General features: G+C 36.6%; 1 protein-coding gene across 1 annotated transcript in view; it reads left to right on the forward strand.

Moving 5' to 3' along the window:
- Window positions 1-20,815, forward strand: part of Adamts6 (ADAM metallopeptidase with thrombospondin type 1 motif 6) — a 268,080-nt gene that overhangs the window by 237,822 nt on the left and 9,443 nt on the right. The window contains exons 21-23 of the mRNA XM_055601955.1: window positions 7,245-7,449; window positions 13,489-13,665; window positions 16,419-16,575. Of these exons, the coding sequence (XP_055457930.1) occupies window positions 7,245-7,449; window positions 13,489-13,665; window positions 16,419-16,575 (539 nt within the window). The remainder of the gene's footprint in view (window positions 1-7,244; window positions 7,450-13,488; window positions 13,666-16,418; window positions 16,576-20,815) is intronic.

Genomic DNA, 20,815 nt, shown 5'->3' on the forward strand with positions numbered 1-20,815 from the left:
TCCTGGATCTCAATCTGTAGACTAGGCTGGCCACAAACCCACAGAGACCCACCTGCCTCTGCCTCCTGAGTGCTGGGATTCGTGTGCACCATCACTGCCCAGCTCCAAGCCTACATTCTTAAACCCAACACCTTGAAGATTTCGTGCCAATCATCATTCCACTATACCCATGGTTCTTAGCCCTCCTAATACTGCCAACCTTTAAGACAGCTCCTCTTGTTGTGGTGACCACCAACCACAAAATTATTTCCATTAATACTTCATAACTGTAATTTTGCTGCTGTTATGAATCAGAGTGCAAACATCTCATATGTGACCCCCAAAAGGATCATGACCCACAGGTTGAGAACCACTGATCTACCACATTAGAGCTAAACATCTCAATAAAAGCTCTTTAAATATTAACTGTCATATTAAACCATCTGATTAAGTTTCCTAATTCCTTTCCTTTTGTAGTTCTGATATGAAGTTTCTTGCTTAAGGTTGGAGGTGGAATTCAAAAGCTAAGTATAAAGTATAAAGAGAATGTAAAATTAGAAGAATTTAGTCTGGCTTTTTTTCTTTTTTGAAATTTCAAAAGGTACATATCTTTATAAGTCAATTTCTGCTAGCTGCTTTTTAAGTTTCTTTTTTTATTCTTTTGAGTTCAGACAATGAAAGAGAAATTTTAAATGTTTTGAATGGTTGCATATATAAGATTCCCAGTAGACATTTGTATTCTGGGGATTAACATCATAGACTACTATGCTTCAACAGGACCCGATGTGAGTGTGAAAGAAAAGGAACAGGTTCTTTTCTACACAATGATGTGATGCACAGATAAAAGGAAGGAAAAACTTCATTAATATTTTAATGTATGTTATTTCTAGGTGTTTTTATGTATATATAGACATGTATATATAATGAAATGGTATAGTCCTTAGATGTGATAGTCATTTCTTAGTGCATTTTGAACATTATCTTTAACAACATTTAGTTGTTATGTCCTTGTTTATTTAAACTAAATTCCACTGTTCTGCAATCCTGGATCTATTTAACTTTTTTCTTGCCTGTGATACCACAATCCTAACCATAACGTTGTATATAATTGTACCCTCTGCAGTACAAGGAAGAATACAATTTCTAGTCAAGTAGGAGAGCATCTTAGTGTTTGTGACGCATAACCAAATTGTTCACCAGAAAAGTTTTAACAATGTACACTCCACCTAACAATGTATATGGGTATATATGAATTATTCATTCATGTATAAATGCTATTTTTCTGAACTGAATACTGAGTACATTTTACTTTTATTTATTTTGAAGCAGCATCTCAATGTATAACCCTAAAACTTGCTCTGTAGACCAGGCTGGCCTTGAACTTACCAAGATCTCACCTCTGCCCCTGCCCCTGCCCCTGCCCCTGCCCCTGCCCCTGCCCCTGCCTCTGCCTCTGCCAGGCTTGAAGGCCAAACATCTTCGTTATTTTATGGCGAGAAAAGATGTGACATATAGTTGCTCTTCTATTTTGTATTTTTGGTGTTGTTTTGTTGCTATTAGGCTGGTAATTTAACAACTCCATTCAGGGCCCATCTATGCTACTTGTTTTTGCCTTTTCTCTTCATGACCTATTTCACTTTATAGAAGTATTTATAATTTTGTTATTACTTGTATAAACTCTTGATATATTTAATAATTAACTCTTTTGTATTTAAAATAATTTTGTAGTTTGTTATATGTCTTTTATATTATTTATTGTTTTCATCTATTTTTACTTAGAAAACTCAAAAATAGACCAGGCATAGTTGTGCCCAATGCCTGCAATCATATGTGCAAGGAGACAGGATAATCAAGAGTTTAAGGAGTTCAATACCAGCATTGACTATGTAGAAAATATAAGCAACTTCATAAGGTCCTTTCTCAATAAAATAAAGTTAAGCAGAAAAAAATTAAAAAATACTTCAGAAAATATAAAATTTCTAATAATTTCATTAATTTAATACTTAGTAGTCTCACCTACTTTGTTATTCTTTTAAAGCTTTTTTTCTTGCTTTAATATACTCTTTTATATACTTGGAATATATTATCCTAACTAATTTGAAAAAGGAATCTAGATTTTCCTAACATCATTAAATTAAACCCTTAGTAGCATTTTTAAATAAAAAAAATATCTTTTCAAATAATGAAATATTTTTAGGTTTTGGTTATGTTGAGAGCATATGTAGGTATGTATGGAAAAATAGAGTAAGGTTGACAAGTACAAGAGACTTGGAAGAATAGAGAAAAGAGGTATTAGGAAAAGCATAATAATAGTGTTTATTGGAAGATGCTGACGAGCCAGCAGAAGCCTTGCTAGGAGAATGCTGTTGCATGTTCACGACAACAGCTTTTCAGTGAAAAAGTACGGTGGCCACAGTAGTGAACTGGGTGAAGATAGAACCTGTGATGGAGGCTTACAGAGTTGAAAAAAAAGAAAACACTAATATTAACGGAGATGACTAACGGGAAGCTAGTGTCCCTGCATAAGAAAAGGAAGCAGAGTTGAACCTCGTGTGAAAGGCCAAGCATCCCATCTTTATATTGCTGTGTTTTAATGCAATCATATTTCTACATATGGCCTTATGGGTAAATTGTTAATAGAAATATTAGTTCTTTATAGTACTGTGGTTTTTAAGTTTGTAGAAACCGAACAATTTTTTTAAAGCCACTACATATATTGTAGTAATCCTGAGACCAGAATTTGAAAACACCAAGTTAATCAATAAAGTATGCACAGCACTATTAGTTTGGTTACTTTAAAACTATATAAGCAAATAGATATAAAAATAACTATCATATGAAAGTGCAGTAAGAGAATTATTAACAAACATATAAAAGACAGCACAGAATAGGAAGAATTTGTTTGTACTAGGGACTAAACCCAGGGCCTTGCACATTCCAGCCATGTACTCTCCACTGAGTTATTTTTTTTTTCCACTGAGTTATATTTGCTAGACATTTTTACTTTTTTGCTTTCTATTTTTAAATGGGATCTTATTAAGTTGCTTAAGCTAGCCTTGGACTCATTCTTTATCTCCAGCAAGCCTCCTGCTTCAGCTTCCCAAGTAACTGAGATGACAGTCCTATGTTACCAGGCCTAATTAAGAAATTTATTTTTATCCAGGGGCTAGGATTTATTTAATTGACTCTTTTATGGTTCAATGTTTGACAATTATTTTGAGTCATTGAACCTTTCCCGTGGACATTTATAATTTGTTATTTTAAGTTTAGAAAAAGATTCATGAACATTCGCTATAAAACTACAAAATTTAAGACAAGAATCATAGAATAATCTCAGCCAACTCTCATCATTTCACAGATGAGAGATTTTAATCTCTGATGATGTTTTTCCCATTACCTGATATCACTAGTATTCTAAGTTACAAACCAAATGTCTAGTGGTACTGCATGTGTCTAACTTGCTTCATCAAAACATTCCCAGTTGTCATAATTTGAAGGATGCTTATTAATGCTTAAGAATTGAGAAAATTCCTTGCTTATAGAATGCTTATAGCATACAGTTCTATCCAATCATGGTTTTCACTTTTTTAATTGAAGAAAATTTTAAACCTAAGAAAGTTGGAGCATTAGTAAAGATGATACTGCCAATTTCTGAAGACTTTTAAAAAATTTTTGTGTTGTGTTTTTAAGCAATAAAAATTGATTAGACTTGATTCTGAAATAAAGACTGGAAAATCCTTTGTCTTTCCCACCCCCATAAATGCTAGGTATTGAACCCACAGTTCAAGACTTTCTCTTTCTTTGAATATAACTGTTTAAAAAGTTTATTTTCTTTGCTCTGCCATTTTGTTTTAAATTCCAATGCAAAAAAACAACAACAAAACAAAACAGAAAAACACCTGATTGTATGATAAGCTCTTCAAAAATGTCTGGTTTTATCAAGTTTGGATCAAAATTTTATGTAGCTCATCTCTTTTTCCCCTCCTCTTTGTATTATTTTCTTAATAATAATCAGACAATAGAATGAGGTCAGTTGACACAGGGTACAAAAAGCCACTTTGTTTTCTGATGTTCAGACATTCATCCTGTTATAGCATATGCCTGTAGTCTCAGTGCTTGGAAGACTGAAGCAGGATTTCTGGGAATTCAAGGCCACCCTAGGGTTCATGGTGAAATCCAAACCAATCTAAGCTACAGAATGAGACCTTGTCGATCAAAGACAAATCAACAAACAAGAGTAAACAAACCTCCTGACATGAATACTACTATTTTTAGCCCTAATGGATGGTAGACATTTTGATCACGAGATGCTGAGAAGAGGCATCTTTAATCCCAACACTTGGGAGGCCGAGGTAGGTGCAGCTCAGTAAATTCAAGCCAGTTTGGTCTACAGAGTGAAATAACTAACACACAAAAAAAGAGCTAGACCCATCTCAAAGCAAACACACAAGAACAACTAGACCTTGAAAAAAACTTAGAAAGAACCAGCTCTAAGATGTCTCAGCCCATAAAGATCCAAAAGCTGTGATTACCCGAAATGATAATTTTCCCATTACCTGATATTATAGAAAGATATTATAGAATGCTTATAGCATACAGTTCTATCCAATCATGGTTTTCACTTTTTTAATTGAAGAAAATATTATAGATATTACAGAATCTAAAGGTGAGACAATAGAAAACAAAGAGGCCATTAGCATGTTAGACATGTAAAAAAGGAAGATGATGGAAGCAGTAATTCTAAACTAAACTGAGAACAGTCAGACTGAGACAAATGGAGTGGTAAAGTTGCAACATTTACTTCAATAATTAGGCCATGAATAGGTTTTCAGAGAGACATGGGAAGGGATAATACGATGCATGATACAGCTAAACACAGGAACTGAATGTGAAACTTATGATTACAGTCAGGAAGGAAATTTGTAGGGTGACTAGTTAATAATTTACTTCCAAGTTGATAAGAAGAGTGATAAATTCAGACTAAGATTCTGTGGAAATACTATTGACAATAAGAAAAAGAAAAATACATAAATATTAAAACTACAGGAGTGCCCTGGCTCTGTTCTCTAAAGAATAGCAGTGCCTCTCAAATCATGCTGCCTATGAGCACCTGTGTTTAATTTGAAGGTCTCTATCCCTCTCACATCATGAGACCTAATGAGATCATGGCTGGAAGTGGAGTGACTGAGCTTTTTGTGGCTGAATTATACACATTTCTGTTTTATCCCCTAATCTTGGTGATGAAATCACTGTTGCAAATTGAATCAGACTTTCACTATGGCTGGCATGCAAGTGATTTTTCTCAGTACACATTTTCCTCCTTACCAAATTTGGTACTAACAACTTGGGATCATGTTCATTTGTGGGGAACAGAATGAAAGAAATAAGGAAAACACTTTAAATCTCCTCGGGAAAATGACTTAATAGAGAAAAATATAGTAGTCAAAATTTTTTAATTCAACATTAAATTATTATTTTAAAATGAATTTTAAGTCAAAAGTTTTTTGAGTTGGGAAATAACATTTTAAGTTTGAAAACTGATTATAATATTTATAATGTCATTTTCTCTATAAATGGTGATAAAACAAATAATCTTGAGCAGAAGCCATTTTGACTTGGTGGGCTAAATGTAGTCTTGCATTAGGATGCTGGTACTCTGATGTCCTTAAGATGTTGTATTTCATATATAAAACCTTCACAGTGGACTTTTGATCAGGAAAGTCATGAGATGGGTTCTTAAACTTTTCACATTCCTTTCCCCGGTTAGTTTCATAACCAAGAACATAAGCATGACAGTTGCATGGCTTATAATCATAGATTGAAAAAATATCCTGTGATATATATTATTTTTTCTACAATGTTAAGAATGAGATTCAGTGGCAATAGCAGTTGATGAGGAATCTAGTCTGTGTTTCATTGTTGTTCTTTTTATGACTTTGGAGAACTATTTTTCTAACATGGGATCTTGGTGGGTTTTTTGTTTTGTTTTGTTTGTTTGTTTCCCCTGTAGAATAAAGTACAATACATTGAACATGGTAGACATTTAGCAAATGCTTATTAAGAGTACAATAATTCTTATGGGACATAATAAAACTTCAAATGAGTTAACTTCAGTACATAAGACTTACATAGCAGAGCTCAAGAAAGTGTCGGGGTAGACCTACTAGACTCATGAGCAGAGGCATCAGCAGAACTTCCCAGCTCCTCTGTTTGAGGGTAACATGGCCATGAGCGGCCCTAGACATGCGTCCTCATGCACCTTTGTGACAGGAAGGGAAAGGACCACTTTTGCATCAGCTGAGATGTAAAAATTCTTATTGGCGTGAACTGTGTCATGCTTCTCACTGAATCTATTAACAGCATCCAGGAGAGTGATGGTGCAGAAGTGATAGTGCCCTTCTTGAAATTACACACATGGGAGGATTCACTGATAACTTTAAACCCAAGAAAAGGAGTGGCCTAAGTGCAGGTCATGCCTAAGACAGTTGAGAGTCTCCCTATATTAGCTGTGAGAAACAAGAAGCTCTTGTTTTTCTTTTCCATGTTTTTATAGAACTGGCTTAAGGCTCCATTCTTGCAGAAGAATATTATGGGTATAGATACCTGGCCTTTCTCTGTCCCTATAAGGACTATAAAGTCCTACTTCCTTCATGAGAGTGGCTACAATGTCATTATAATAAAACCCTTCACTGTTTTATGCTTGCTACATTCCAGACTGCACTCAGTGGGGTATTTAAAGCACCTAGCTAATGTCCCCTAAATCCTGTATTATTGTGTGTTATTTATTCACATTCAGAATGTCAAACTGGCAGCTTGAAATTGGCCTTAGTGCAGTATTTACACTTTGTATACAGGAAAGGGCAAATGGCACAATCACAACTCTGCCCCTCCCATGGATAACCAATTATTAAACATTTACTGGCATGTTCTAGAACTTATAAATATGTTATTTAAACCTCATGGAAATATTATGAGGTAATTTTTATCTTCAGAAATTAATGTTAAAAGAGAAAGCAAAAACTTTCATTGGGTATTATTTGTTGGAACTCAGTTTCTGCTTGCTTCAAAGCCTAGTTGTTGTGCTTTAGATGGCAACTGAGTGACAGCAAACAGTGGTTTGTTTAATGGCTCTTGCATTTGCATTGTCGTGTCACCCACCACAGAGCTGTCACTTTTCTAGGGAAAGCATGAAGTCCACTCTGCTAAATGCCTCTCAAGTGCAAGGAACACACTGTTTTCTGAATTTCTTCCATGTCTCACTTCAGATGGTTCATTGGAGACTGGTTGGAGTGCAGCAAAACTTGTGATGGTGGGATGCGCACGAGGGCCGTGCTCTGCATCAGGAAGGTTGGACCGTCTGAGGAGGAGACACTGGACTACAGTGACTGTTTAACCCACCGGCCTGTGGAGAAAGAGTCCTGCAACAACCAGTCGTGTCCACCTCAGTGGGTAGCTTTGGACTGGTCTGAAGTAAGGAAATCTGGGGCTGTGTGTTTTGAGATGTCTAAGTTATCAATACCAAGGCATTTAATATTTAAGCACAACCACGCATGGGTCTTAGCCTTAACAAGTTTAGAACTACCTAAAAGTGAATTTGGCCATATGATATTTTTATTATTGCTTGTCTAGAAGTAAGAGGCTTTTGAGGCAAAGATCTCAATGAGAAACTCATCATTAATTTAATTAAGAAATACATGTAAAATAAATTTGAAATAGTATTATGGCGAATACTATAGGAGCTTTTCTTACTGGTTCCTCACAAACTCAGCACCAGTGACATGAAATTAAAATTGAAATTCAATGAGAGAGTCAAGAACTTTTCTTACCCTGAAACATACTCAGATCAAGAGAGGCCTTTTCTGATGTTCAATTTTAAAGGTCCAAGGTTTTTTTAATATTTAATTTTTCCAAGTAATATAATAGCTTATTACATAATTTTTAGGTATGAGTTCTTTTACAAATCAGTTGTATCTTGTTAAATATCTGTCCTTTTTTTTTTTTTTTTTTTACTTTTTGTACATTTATTTGAGTGTTAAGGAAGGAGCACTTGCTATAGTGCATGTATAGAAATCAAAGGACAACTTGCAGGACCTAGCCCTTTCCTTCCATACTGAGAAGATTAATCTCAGGCCATCAAGCTGTACCAATTGAGTAATTTTACTTGCTTAGACTGTTCTAAATTAATTTATTTCTTTATTTATGTGTGTACATGTGTAAATGTGGGCTTGCTCGTTCCATGGTACATATGTAGAATTCAGGAGACAACTTGTGCAAGTCAGTTCTCTTCTTCCACTGTATGGGTCCTAGAGACTGAATTCACGTCGTCAGTCTTGGTGGGAAGCATCTTTGATCACTGAGCTATTTTACCAGCCATTCATCTATAACTTTAATTGCTTCTGTTTTTTATCTGGAGAAGAGAAAGGGAGCTGAGGGATGTAGCATGCCAAAATATCAAATCAAGTATTATATCTTTGTTTATGTTATTATTATATGTAATCTGACTAAAATGAAATGGGGGCATACTTGTTAACAAAATGATACAATACAAAGACATCCCAAAATGATATTGTGGAAAATAAGCTATTAATCAGTTAATTCTTTACCCATCAGCATGCATGATACACAAATGCATGCAAACACATACTCTGTACCAGTGGCTCCCAACCTTCCTAGCACTGTGACCCTTTAATACAATTCCTCATGTTATGGTAAGCCCCAGCTATAAAATCATTTTCATTGCTACTTGATATAACTGAAATTTTGCTACTATTATGAATCATAATATAGATATCTATGTTTTCCAATGGTCTTAGGCGAGCTTTGTGAAAGGGTCATTTTTGACCCACAGGTTGAGAACTACTGCTTTATACTATTCACATTTTCTGTAGAAGAGATGAATCCTTCTGTAGTGTTTGTTAGTGTTAAGGAAAATGGATACCTAAAGAGAATTCTTTCAAGTTGATAAAACTGGATGCATATTAGATTCTTTTCTATCATATCCTGCTAGAAACACTGTGCTACTTGCTTTGAGACTTTCCAGTATTCCTCTTAAGTTTGTCAGAAGCAAACAAAAACCTTAAAGACTTTTCTTTAGGAACCTCTGTATATAACTGTTCCCTCTCTCCTTGAATGACCTTGTTAAAGATAGTCCATGGGTAGCTGGGAGAGGTGGCCACATACCTTTAATCTCAGCACCTGGGAGACAGGCAGACAGACCTGGTCTACAGAACAAGTTCCAGTCCAGCCAAGGCTACATAGAAAGACCTTAACCTCCTCCTCCCCATGAAAAAAAAATATATGGTTCATGGAAATATGACTCTGAGCAGTTATGTTTATTCCTGGAATCTCTGGGAGGAATGTGGGTATTCTCTCAAGATGTCTGACTATATGACAGTCTCTGTAATCACATTCTGCCCATCTAACTTGGAGTCCTAGTTTCAGTTAAGCATATAGACATCGGCATGATCTAGTCTGTGGTTGTGGAAAAGACAACAGATTTTTTTTTCTTCACAGGGAGTACATGAATGTCTAAATTCACCTGAACATGAAGTGCATTAACAATAGCCATTTTTCATGGTTGTGAATCTTCATTCCCAGGATGAAAATGCATAGATGAAGGCCAATAACAGTGGCAAATTTGTTATGGTAAAAACTGTAATGGGAGACAATATAATTGGCTTCAATAGTTTTAGGATGTCAAGTTTGTAACGATAAGTGAGTGCTTCCTGGGATGGACATTGTAGAGAATATGAAAGGACTTTATAGGCTCTGGAAAACATAAATGTAACTAGAACAGATTGTAATAGTGTTTGATAACAGGGAACTCTGAGCTATGAATGCATAACTATTACAGAAACTCATAGCTGAGGTGGCCAGGGAGATATCCATTGATATAAAGGTTTGCAGTTACCTCCAGAAGCGTTCAGATTTTTGTGTCCCCAAATAAGGACTTCAACAGGGACATGTAGATAAAAAGCAAAGCTAGAGAATTTGTTAAGAAGGAATACATACTTAAAAAAAAAAAAAGTAGGGCCCAGGAAGGGAAAGATTTAGAAGCTCAAGGGCAATGCTTTACCAAAGATTAGCGCATTTCATGGACTTTGGGAGCTTCTTGTATAGTGTGGGCTTTCTTACATATGTTCTAGATATACCTTCATGCATCAGATGTCTAATTAGCATTGTAAATCTCCATTCAGGAGTGTGTGTTAAGTAATATAATGGGCCATAGGGTGCCTTCAGTCACTCAAGAGTGTATCTGTGACAGTGGCTCCAACCAGTTCTCGTTGGCTTCAGATCTTTCCACTCTTGGGAAATGACTTCTCTCTTTGCCAGTTTTGTAGCAGTTATAAGGCTTTCCTCACCTCACTTGCTGCCTTGCTTCTCCTTCTTAAGGAGAACCTGCTACAGGGTCAGAAGCCTTTTTAGTTGACTGGAATTGAATATTAAAGGACAGTAGAATTTTAGAAGAAAAAGGGAAACTTAAAAAAACCTGAACAGAAACACAAAATATTGTAATGTATGTGCCAGTAATTCCTACAATTAAAGACAGGAGGATTGCTGTGAGGTTGAAGCTCACCTGAGCTTCAAATAAGTTAGTTCCAGATCAGTCTGGACTATACAGTGGGTTCCTTCCTCAAATAAGAAAAAAAGGCAAAAGAGAGAAAAGAGGAAAAGGAACACAAAGATTGTACCAAATCATCCTTGAAAAAGAAACAAAAGATGTTTTGCCAACCAGTAAAATAGACTCATTTCTCATTGCCATTGCATTCTTGTTTTCAAAAGAAGTAACCAAATACAATCACCTTGAAGAAAGAAACCTTTAAGTAGTGTTTGAAATGGAAGCATATCGATAAATATGAGGTGTCTTTCTGCATTCAGTTCATACAAATTACATTTAAACTTTTTTGGAATTCTTATTCTACCCAGCTGCTCTCTGAAGCGATGTTCTTTCTCCACTGGCTTAAGAAGCGCAGAGGCATCCACGGAAGCTGCTTGCAGCACATGCGCATGCTGAGGACACTTTTAGTCACTTAAGATAGCTGAGTCCAAAGCTTAGGAGAAGAAGTGCTGGGAAGCGGAGTACACGTGCTGGGACTAGCACCTTCCATAAAGCATTAGTAGCTGCTATTGTTTCTCCTCAGATCACCTCAGAAAACTAGCAGGTGCAGAGCATAATTTAGCAAGTGCCGACATTACCATCTAATTGAACATCTTTATTGCCATTATGTTTTGGTCAAGAGGAAGGAAATAGCTCTTGTCTGCCATCCCTGCTTGTTTGGCAAATGTGGGTTTCCCTTTTTATACTTTACTAGGAAGCCTAGCTCTAGGTGGGTTACTATAAGGAAGGATGACCAGCACCAAAAGCCAGCCTGTGAGCAGCTGAAGAGAGAAGCACAGCCTGTGCCTTAGAGGAGGAGAGCATCTTTCACTGTGAGAAAGGTGGCTGCTGAGAAGAACAGGCAACATTCTATCTCTTTGTAAGCCAGTCTTTTGAAAAATGCAGCCTATTTTCTTTCCACACACCCTCAAAAACCTCCCTGTTCTTTCTGCTCCCTCTTCTGATTGTCCAGAAAGATTTGCTAGATGGTTACACTCTGAATGAACCTGTTCTGAGTGGTAGCCCCGCCTTTAGTATTTTCTTAGAAGTGATTTTTGTTATTTATTTTTTATGATCATGCCTAAATAGTACAACATTTAAGGACCAGAGTTGACAGTCTGGCTATAGACATGGAGTGCTTGTGGCTAGCTCTGTAGGGCTCAGACCCAGAATACTCATTGAACAAGAATGTGTGAACACTTCTCAGCTTTTGACTAGGATCAAGCAGACTAAGAATGTGCAGAAATGTACAGTAGTTCTCTTTTATCCTCAGGGACCCTCATGAAATGCCTTTCCTCTGAAGTTCATAAAATGTGTTGTTGTGAGGTAAAAGCAGAAGAATTAGGAAGCAGTAGTAAAATGTCATGTGGGAAATGATACTTGCCTGAAATGTGTTTCATGGTGGTGGAAATGGAGGCAAATCATAATGGAGGAAAGAGTTGAATGAATGAGACCTGGTAGTTTATAAGGGAAGAGTGTGGCAGTAGCAGGGATATAGGGGTGTTGATTTGGTCATGAAAGTAAGTAATAGATCAAGATTTTGTCTCTTGGTGTTAACTCCTACTTTTGCCTCCACTGAAGGAATCTTAGTAGAACTGTGTATTGCCCTCCTTAAAAATACATCTTGATAAATCCTTTTCTAACTTGGAGGAAATGCACTATTCTATTACTGGACTCATTGTGATAAAGAGACTGTATAGACTGCTTGATTTTTTTTTTCATCTCAAAAAACACCTCAATATTTTTCTCCTTCTCTATACCAATATGCTAGGCTCAAAGACTAATAAAACAAAAGCCAATGAGATAAAGCACATAAAAATTTAATTTCTACACCCGTTCTCATAAAATGTGACATAGCCTTATGTCCCCATGTCTGTCTCCTACATAAGCATACAGGCTTTTTGAGCATGGAGACTCTCATTTTCTTTCATGCCCCACCCCTCAAGTCCATGTAATTCATATAGAACAGTGGTTCTCAGCCTGTCTTATGCTGCAGTCCTTTAATACAGATACTCATGTTGTGGTAACCGCCCAAAATAAATTATTTTGATACTTAATAACTGTAATTATGCTACTGTTATAAATCATAATGTAAATTTTTTTGAGATAAAAGCTTGTCAAAGGAGTCACTACCCACAGCTTGAAAACCACTGCTATAGAAGCTCAGGAAATATATTTGAATGAAAGGTACAAATAACAGCTTGCACATATATGTAAAGCCCTCAATTGGCTGAGAGGAAAAAGATTTGGAGAAAGGGTCCAGAAAACTGCAGAACTTGAGCCAGCCATTGTTTTAAGTAGGTGACTTAAAGAAGCATCTAGAGACAGGTAAAGCAAAGGATTTGGGATGTAGGAAGAAGTGTCATTTTCTTGGTATGAAGAGCAGACACCCAGTTCTTAGTGTTTATGACTTATGGACATGAAGAAGTACAAAGGTATTTTATACGATAACCCTTTCCTGCAGGCATGTATTCTTGACTACCACACTGTGGAAATAGTTGAACTACTCCACTGCCAGCTTGCTCCACAAGCTCTTGTGGTCTACTAATAACATAAAAGTTCTCTTTCGAAGACTATACCCAGCAAGTAGGCTTCCACATTCCAGAATGTAGCAGGATCTTATCACAGCTAAAGGAAGCTAAGGATTGGGAAGAATAGAAGAATAAGCCTATCCCTAATAAAAGAAGAAAATGTCAGCCAAGAAAAGCAAATATTGCATTTAGGTCTTAAAGACCTTAGGGAAAAGATAAAAGTATTTCCCCTTACACTGACTGTTGAGGGGACTTCGTAACTGAGAGCTTTTCTTATAGTGTGTATTTTATACACCTGCACATTTGCTTCTAGAGTCTCCTCATACTTTCCTGTATTTAAATTGTTGTTATTCAACATTTGTTTGTTTTTTTTTTTCCCAGTGTACTCCAAAATGTGGACCAGGATTCAAGCATCGGATTGTTCTGTGCAAGAGCAGTGACCTTTCTAAAACATTCCCAGCTGTACAATGTCCAGAGGAGAGCAAGCCTCCAGCTCGCATCCGCTGCAGTCTGGGCCGCTGCCCTCCTCCCCGCTGGGTGGTAGGAGACTGGGGCCAGGTAAGGCAACCAGGCTGTGGGCTCCTTTGAGATACAAACCTGAACTTTCTGATTTGATCATTGTGAGGGCTTAAGAGAGGAATAAGAATTAACTCATAGAACTCTTAACTTATGAGATCCACCTGTTAAACTCCACAAGCCATTGAGACCAGCTATGCTTAAATACACACTTAGCCACACTTCTCCACACCTGGAAACATTCCGCTCTATTGCTCTCATTATTATTGTTATTATTTGGAGGGTTGAAACAGGGCCAAACCTTTGTGTAGTCTATACTTGCTTCAAAATAAAAACCCTCCTGTGTAGCCAGACTTTTGGCTACTTTACTTTTACTGGCTTCTTTTTCTTGTCTCCCTACACCACTCCTAGCTCTTGCAGCCCCCCCCCACACCACACAAGGTAGAAAAGAAAGGTTAGAGGGTAAAGGAGACGTCGATATCGTCGTTAGACTATTTCTTGCTGATTAAGGGCGTGGAATTCCTTGGGACAAGTTTGATCTTTATTGTCAGAATATTTCCAATCAACAAACAGAAATCTAGGAAACAGCAACAAACAGCAACCACCAACAACAACAAAAACAGCAACAAACAGCAACCACCAACAACAACAAAAACAGCAACAGCAACCAGCAACAACAGCAAAAACAGCAGGGCAGCAGGGCAGCAGGGCAGCAGCTCTCAGCTCTCAGCTCTCAGCTCGCAGGGCTCTGGCATTTATCATACATTTGCAGAAACTATCTTCAGCTGGCAACATCGTGCCTGCACTGGAGCACAAGACAGTTCATAACCAGCTGCTGTGGACAGTCTGTAGCAGCCCTATATCCCACAGCTGGGATTGAAACAAAAATTTCAGTGTATTTAAAGAAAGCAAAAATTCTCACTTAACTACTATCTCAACCTCTTACTAAGAGGGATAATAGGCATGCACTACAATCCAAGCCCCCTGTATCCCAAATTCACCTGTTCTTTGGATCCTACCAGTTCAAGTTCAATGTCAGACAGACTCAATAAGCAGAACTGCAAACAAACCACAGCACTGGAATCCTAGTTTTTAACTAATTCAGTAATAAGCCAGTTAATACCAGTATCTTTTTATCTCCACACTATGAATAGCTTTATTATTTTTATTGAAAATATTTTTTCATACAATATATTCTGATCATGCTTTTCCTACTACAACTTCTTCCATATCCTTTATACCCATCCAGCTCCATGCCCTTTCTTTATTCTCTTTAAAAATCTATCGTACAAAGGCTGCAGAGATGGCTCAGAGGTTAAGAACACTGGCTGCTCTTCCAGAGGTCCTGAGTTCAATTCCCAGCCACCACATGGTGGCTCACACCATCTATAATGAGATCTGGTGCCCTCTTCCTGTGTGCAGGTGTACATGCCGACAGTACATTGTATACATAAAAAATCTATCGTACAAATATAAAGCACAAACCAGAATTTAAAAATACCCAAGAAACACACACACACAAAATTGGAAACCATAATAATAATAAAAAAAAAAAAAGACCAAAGAAAACAACATGAGACAAAAAGTCTATAAAAACACCATTGAGATTGTTTTCTGTTGGTCATCTACTTCTGGGCCTGAGGCCTACTTTTAAGTGTCTATATATATTAAAGGTAGAGAACTACTGAGGAAGATTTCCAACATCAACTTTGGCATCCACACGCGCGCGCACACACACACACACACACACACACACAAACATGTACATACACACATACACCACACAATACAGGTATACCACACACACGAAAGAAAGAAGTAGATTATAAGTAGTCAGTCCTCATGGAGCACAGCAGTACTTATACTCCTTTTGTGTTTTGCCTGGAAGATGTTCAGTACCCACACAGTATATGGAGATGCTTTGCTCTGTGTCCAGGCCTCTGGGAAGAAGGGTGATCATAAAATAACCAAAGTTTTGCATCTCTGCAGAAGCACTTAGTATAACTTAACTTAATCTCAAATGAAATACGCCTGATAAGATTAGTCATTGCTTTGCTAACACTGCATTATTAACAAAATGTTTCACTAAGAGGTTAATGGTACAAAATCAATATTATACTATTGAAGGTTCTATACAGACATGGTGACATGAATTGTATTTTAAACCAGATAGTTATTAGTTTCGTGTAGCTGAAAAGAGAAGGCAGTATGCTAACACAAACTATTTCTAAGGTGTTTGCGGCTGATATTTTCTTAGAAAATTCAAGGCACTATGCAAGTTCTTTTTTAAATTTTCCTTTATATTAATGTGCATGATGTATATGTGTGACGTGTGAATGCAGACACATGTTCCACAGTGAGCATGTGGAAGTCCTAGGACAGCTCTCTGGTTCAGTTCTATTTGGGTTCCAAAAATAGAACTCAGGTCATCAGGCTTATGGATTAAAAGCTTTGCTTACTGAGCCACCCCATGCATCTATCCCTGTATTACTTCTTCTGTAGGACTTCTCTTTACTCTTGTTAATTCTGCCAGACTTGTTTGGAATAGTTATGACAGCCCGATAAATTACTATCCATTTACTTGAGTACTATATTGCTTCAGTTTTCTAGATGAAGAATGCAATTCTTGAATTTTGAAAAAAATTCCATAGTAAAATGGATGAGTTATACTTCTCTCAATAACAATTACTTATGGACTTTAAAAGTTAATATGTACGATATTTAAAATGATATCTTTTTTTATCTGATAAACACTGTGTAAATCAATGTTTTGATCTTTATATCTTTGGATTTAGTGCTCTGCTCAGTGTGGCTTAGGACAGCAAATGCGAACTGTCCAGTGTCTCTCCTATACTGGACAGGCATCTGTTGACTGTCCGGAAGCTGTTCGGCCTCCATCCATGCAGCAGTGTGAAAGCAAATGTGACAGTACTCCGATTTCTAGTACTGAAGGTGAGTATCCCTTGGTAAGGGTTTGATTCTCTATTATTCACCTCTACTGTTCCCAGCATTTGAAGAGTCCCAAAAGGTACAATTAGGGTACAGTTTGTTCCAAGAATTTGTGAAAGCTGTTATGTGTCCAGCGCCTATAATCAGGAAACCCATTTTATCCTGATTCTTCCACTATATGTTTAACATTAAGTCACTCACCGTCTGGGGAGAAATTTACTTGTCTATAAAATGAGATGTCAGAGAGAGTATTTCTAAGGTCATGTCTAACTTAGTGTTCTGGTTGACCCTCACCAGAACTCTAGAGTTGCTTTCTAAAGAACTACTGTTCAAAATGAAAACATTTAGCCAGGCTTGGGGCCTCACACTTACTTCCCATATTCGGCAGGCTGACACACAAGGATCACCACAAGTTCAAGGCCAGCATAGGTTACATAGTGAGTTCAGGCCAATTTAGGCAACAGAGTAGGACTCTGTCTCCAAAGAGACAAACAAACAAACAAACAAATATAACAAGTAAAGATGGAAAACTTTCATTTCTTTTTGGAAAAGATAAAGAATGCTTCTATCAAGAGCCAGTTTTTGTAAGCTAGACATGGTGGCACATGCCTTTAATCGAAGCCATCAGGAGGCAGAGGCAAGCATATCTCTGTGAGTTCAAGGCCACTCTGGTCTACACAGTGAGTTCCAAGAGAGCCAGGACTCTGTAGAGTTCCCCAGTCTCAAAACACCAAAAACAAATTAAAATAAAACAAAACAGAGTTCTTGTGGTACATACAATGAAAGCATATGTTTGAAACTGTGTATTTTAAATACCAGTTTCTCATCGTAGAGAAGTAAAAAAAAAAAAAAAAAAAAAAAAAAAAAAAAAACTGTATGAAGGTTAATAAAGGAGGACAAAGGTTTTTATACTTTGAAATTCCTTTCTTTTTCTTATACACTCGGAAATCCATTTATTAACAGCAGATTATAGCCAAAATCCTGAAATTAACTTGCATTTAAGTAAAAGTGCTTTATCCATGTAGGCATCATTCAAAATGTCTTAAATAACAGTACATATGAGATTTCAGAAGTTATCCAGAATATGAAGATAAATATGACAGTCAGAAATTTCAGACTTCATATATATATATATATGTGTGTGTGTGTGTGTATATATATATACATATATATATATGTATGTATATATATGTATGTATGTATATACATGTATATATATGTATATATACATATATATGTATGTATATATGTATGTATATATATACATGTATATATATGTATATATACATATATCTATGTGTGTGTGTGTGTGTGTGTGTGTGTGTACAGGCTCACCATCAGCATCTGAAACCATGGATTTAAATTATTTTCTCTTATAAAGGAAAAAAATTAGTTAGGACTGACTTATAGTTCAGAGGTTTAGTCTATTATCATCATAGTGGGAAGCATGGCAGCATTCAGGCAAACATTGGTCCTGAAGGAGTTGAGTTCTACAGCTTGATCCACAGGAGTAGAAGGAGAATGTGTATATTATACTGGTCATAGCTTGAGCATAGATAAGACCTCAACGTCTGCCCCTAAAGTGACACACTTACTCCATACCTAATCCAACAAGGCCACACCTCCTAATAGTGCTACTCCCAATGGGCCAAGCATTCAAACACATGAGTCTATGAGGACCACCTATTCAAACCAGCACATTCTATTCACTGGCCCCCATAGGCTTATAGCCAAAAAAATTGCAAAAAATGCATTTAGTCCAGGATTTAAATTATTTAAAAGGACCTAGATCTATAGCTCTGCTCCTCCAACCCCCCCAAAAAAAGGAACAAAAAAACCAGAAATATAAACTCTAATAATTTTGTTATAATTTTTTAATGAAAATGAAATGCTTCTAAGCCTCTTTAGCAGATTTTCTTTTAGTCAGCTCTTTCCAGACTGAAGGATGTTCTTAAAATTGTGTTTATGATTTTAAAGTTTCTTTAGGATTTTATTTTGAGGAGGGTATTCATGTTCTGTGATATATACAGAGGTCTTGCATCTTTGGCAAGGGTCTGCTTGTTTAACTTTGACAACAAACATTACATTTGTTATAATGTATGTTATATTTTTTAGAATAATGTAGCCATATCCCACATTAATTTAAAATCACAGTTTTAATTTGTAAACCTTTAGCTCTAATGCCATCTGTGTTTGTTGTTGTCCCTATGATAAGGTATATCCTAAAATTTTAGCTTTCCATTTCTTGCAAATAATTCAAAGTGTATAGTAAACAGAAGCTGTTTTCTTAAAAATAGATTTCTTTTAAGTGATCTCAATGAAGTCATTTCTCTTCTATGAGACTGTAGCCAACAACTTTCACTCATTGTAAGTTATTAGCAGCCCATTTTTGGGTGTAGGTCTTTTTTATTTTAGAATTGGAAGATGCAAGGTTAAAAGGTAGAGAAGATTAAACAAAAGGATCAAACTACTCTGTGTATTTGATCCTTTAATTCTATTTATGTTACATACATAATTTTTATATTATATGTCTGTATAATATCATACAATCTTTATAATAATCTTCTGCAACATAGTATTGCTGATAAGAAATTGAGGCATGGAGGCACAAAGAAAGATGATAATTTGTCCAGACTACAAGTCTAGGAAGTAGTAGACACAGATGGCAAGATTTGAACCAGATTTGGCCAAGCCTCGAAGCATGTCAATTTCCAAGCATGTTTACATCCTTTCTTTCTTTTTTTTTTTTTTTTCTGAAAAGTTTTTCTATGTAACCCATGCTGGCCTGGTGTTCATGTCCTGGTGTTCATGATCTTTCTGCCTCAGTCTTACATACTTGTATTATAGGAGTATGCCTTCACTTCCAGCTATTTTTATTTTAATTTAAAAAGAAAGGTAAAATATGCTATGTGAAGCTATTTATGAAAGTTCTAAGGGAGGTTCAAATGAAATCAATTACTTTAAACTTTTGGTTCAAGGCAGCCTGCACAGACTAAATGGTCTGTGAGTGAGATGTAATGTATCATTGGAAAAGCCCAAAGTGTACTTAGAAAACTGAAGGCAATATTTGACCCAAATCATAAATTGTCACCCATAGAGAAAAGGGATTGGGTAGATGCCATAGGGTTGTCAAGATAGGGTTTTACAGAAACATAATGGCTTGGTTTGGAGGATCAGATTGGAGAGATAAGATGGAGGAAAATCTGACAAGAGGAAAAATCTAGAGGACCAGTTTCTAGTTAATGATGCAGAGTAGAAAGGACTGTGCTATGAAAAGAGTTGGGCTCCCTTGACTCCCATGGAGAGGCTGCTGGAAGGCAGTTTAGCTCTGCCACTACAGAGCAGGTTAGGGGCACTCTCTTGGGACCTAAAACACAACCTTTCCTTTGGATTGGTGTGGATAAAATGGTCTATAGTTAAAACCTTGAGAATTGTTTCAACTACTGAGGCTTAGGAAATTATCACTCACCTACTCAATATTTTATTATGAAGATAATAAAGTTTCAAATTCTTCAGTGAAAAGAATTCTTCAGTGAAAACCACTATCTAGTGCATTAACATTCTAGTAAACTTGCTTTATTTTAGATATAATCCACCCTTCAAGGTGAATAGGGGTTTGGGGTTTTTTGTTTGTATTGTTTTGTTTACAATTTTATATATATACACCTACTCGCTGACTATGCTCATTTCCACACCCCTACATCCCTGCTTACTCTTCCCCCACAAGTCTCTCTCACATTCATGTCTATTTGTTTTGTTTTGTGGCCCACTGAGATTAATCAGAGCCATATGTGTGACCGTGGGTTTAGAACTATCCACTGGAGCCTGGTCAGCTCAGCAGACAGTACATAACTATAGGCAGTGTTTTTTAAAGAACATACTCTATTCATGCTGCCATTTAATTATTTACTTTATCAGCCACTGAGACTAGAGATAGCACAAAGTTCTGTCCACACAGGGAGCATAACTTAGTAGAGATGGTGGCCTGCAGACCAGCATGGTGAGCAGTATTTTAGCAGAAATACAAAGCTCCTCGGGTGCACACTGAGTGTAATGAACAGGAGCATCACTGGCACGGTGAATGGGATCTGGGCACTGGATGAATTGATAACAACAATTCATTGAGTAGATGCCCAGATGTGGGATGTTCCTGACTGAGGCAAGCATGTGCAGTCATGATGGGATTTGAGTAAGATGATAGATAGATAGATAGATAGATAGATAGATAGATAGATAGATAGAT

This window comes from Psammomys obesus, unplaced genomic scaffold (genome assembly GCF_907164565.1).
Source record: "Psammomys obesus unplaced genomic scaffold, mPsaObe1.curated_primary_1811, whole genome shotgun sequence".
Classification (NCBI taxonomy): Eukaryota; Metazoa; Chordata; class Mammalia; order Rodentia; family Muridae; genus Psammomys; species Psammomys obesus.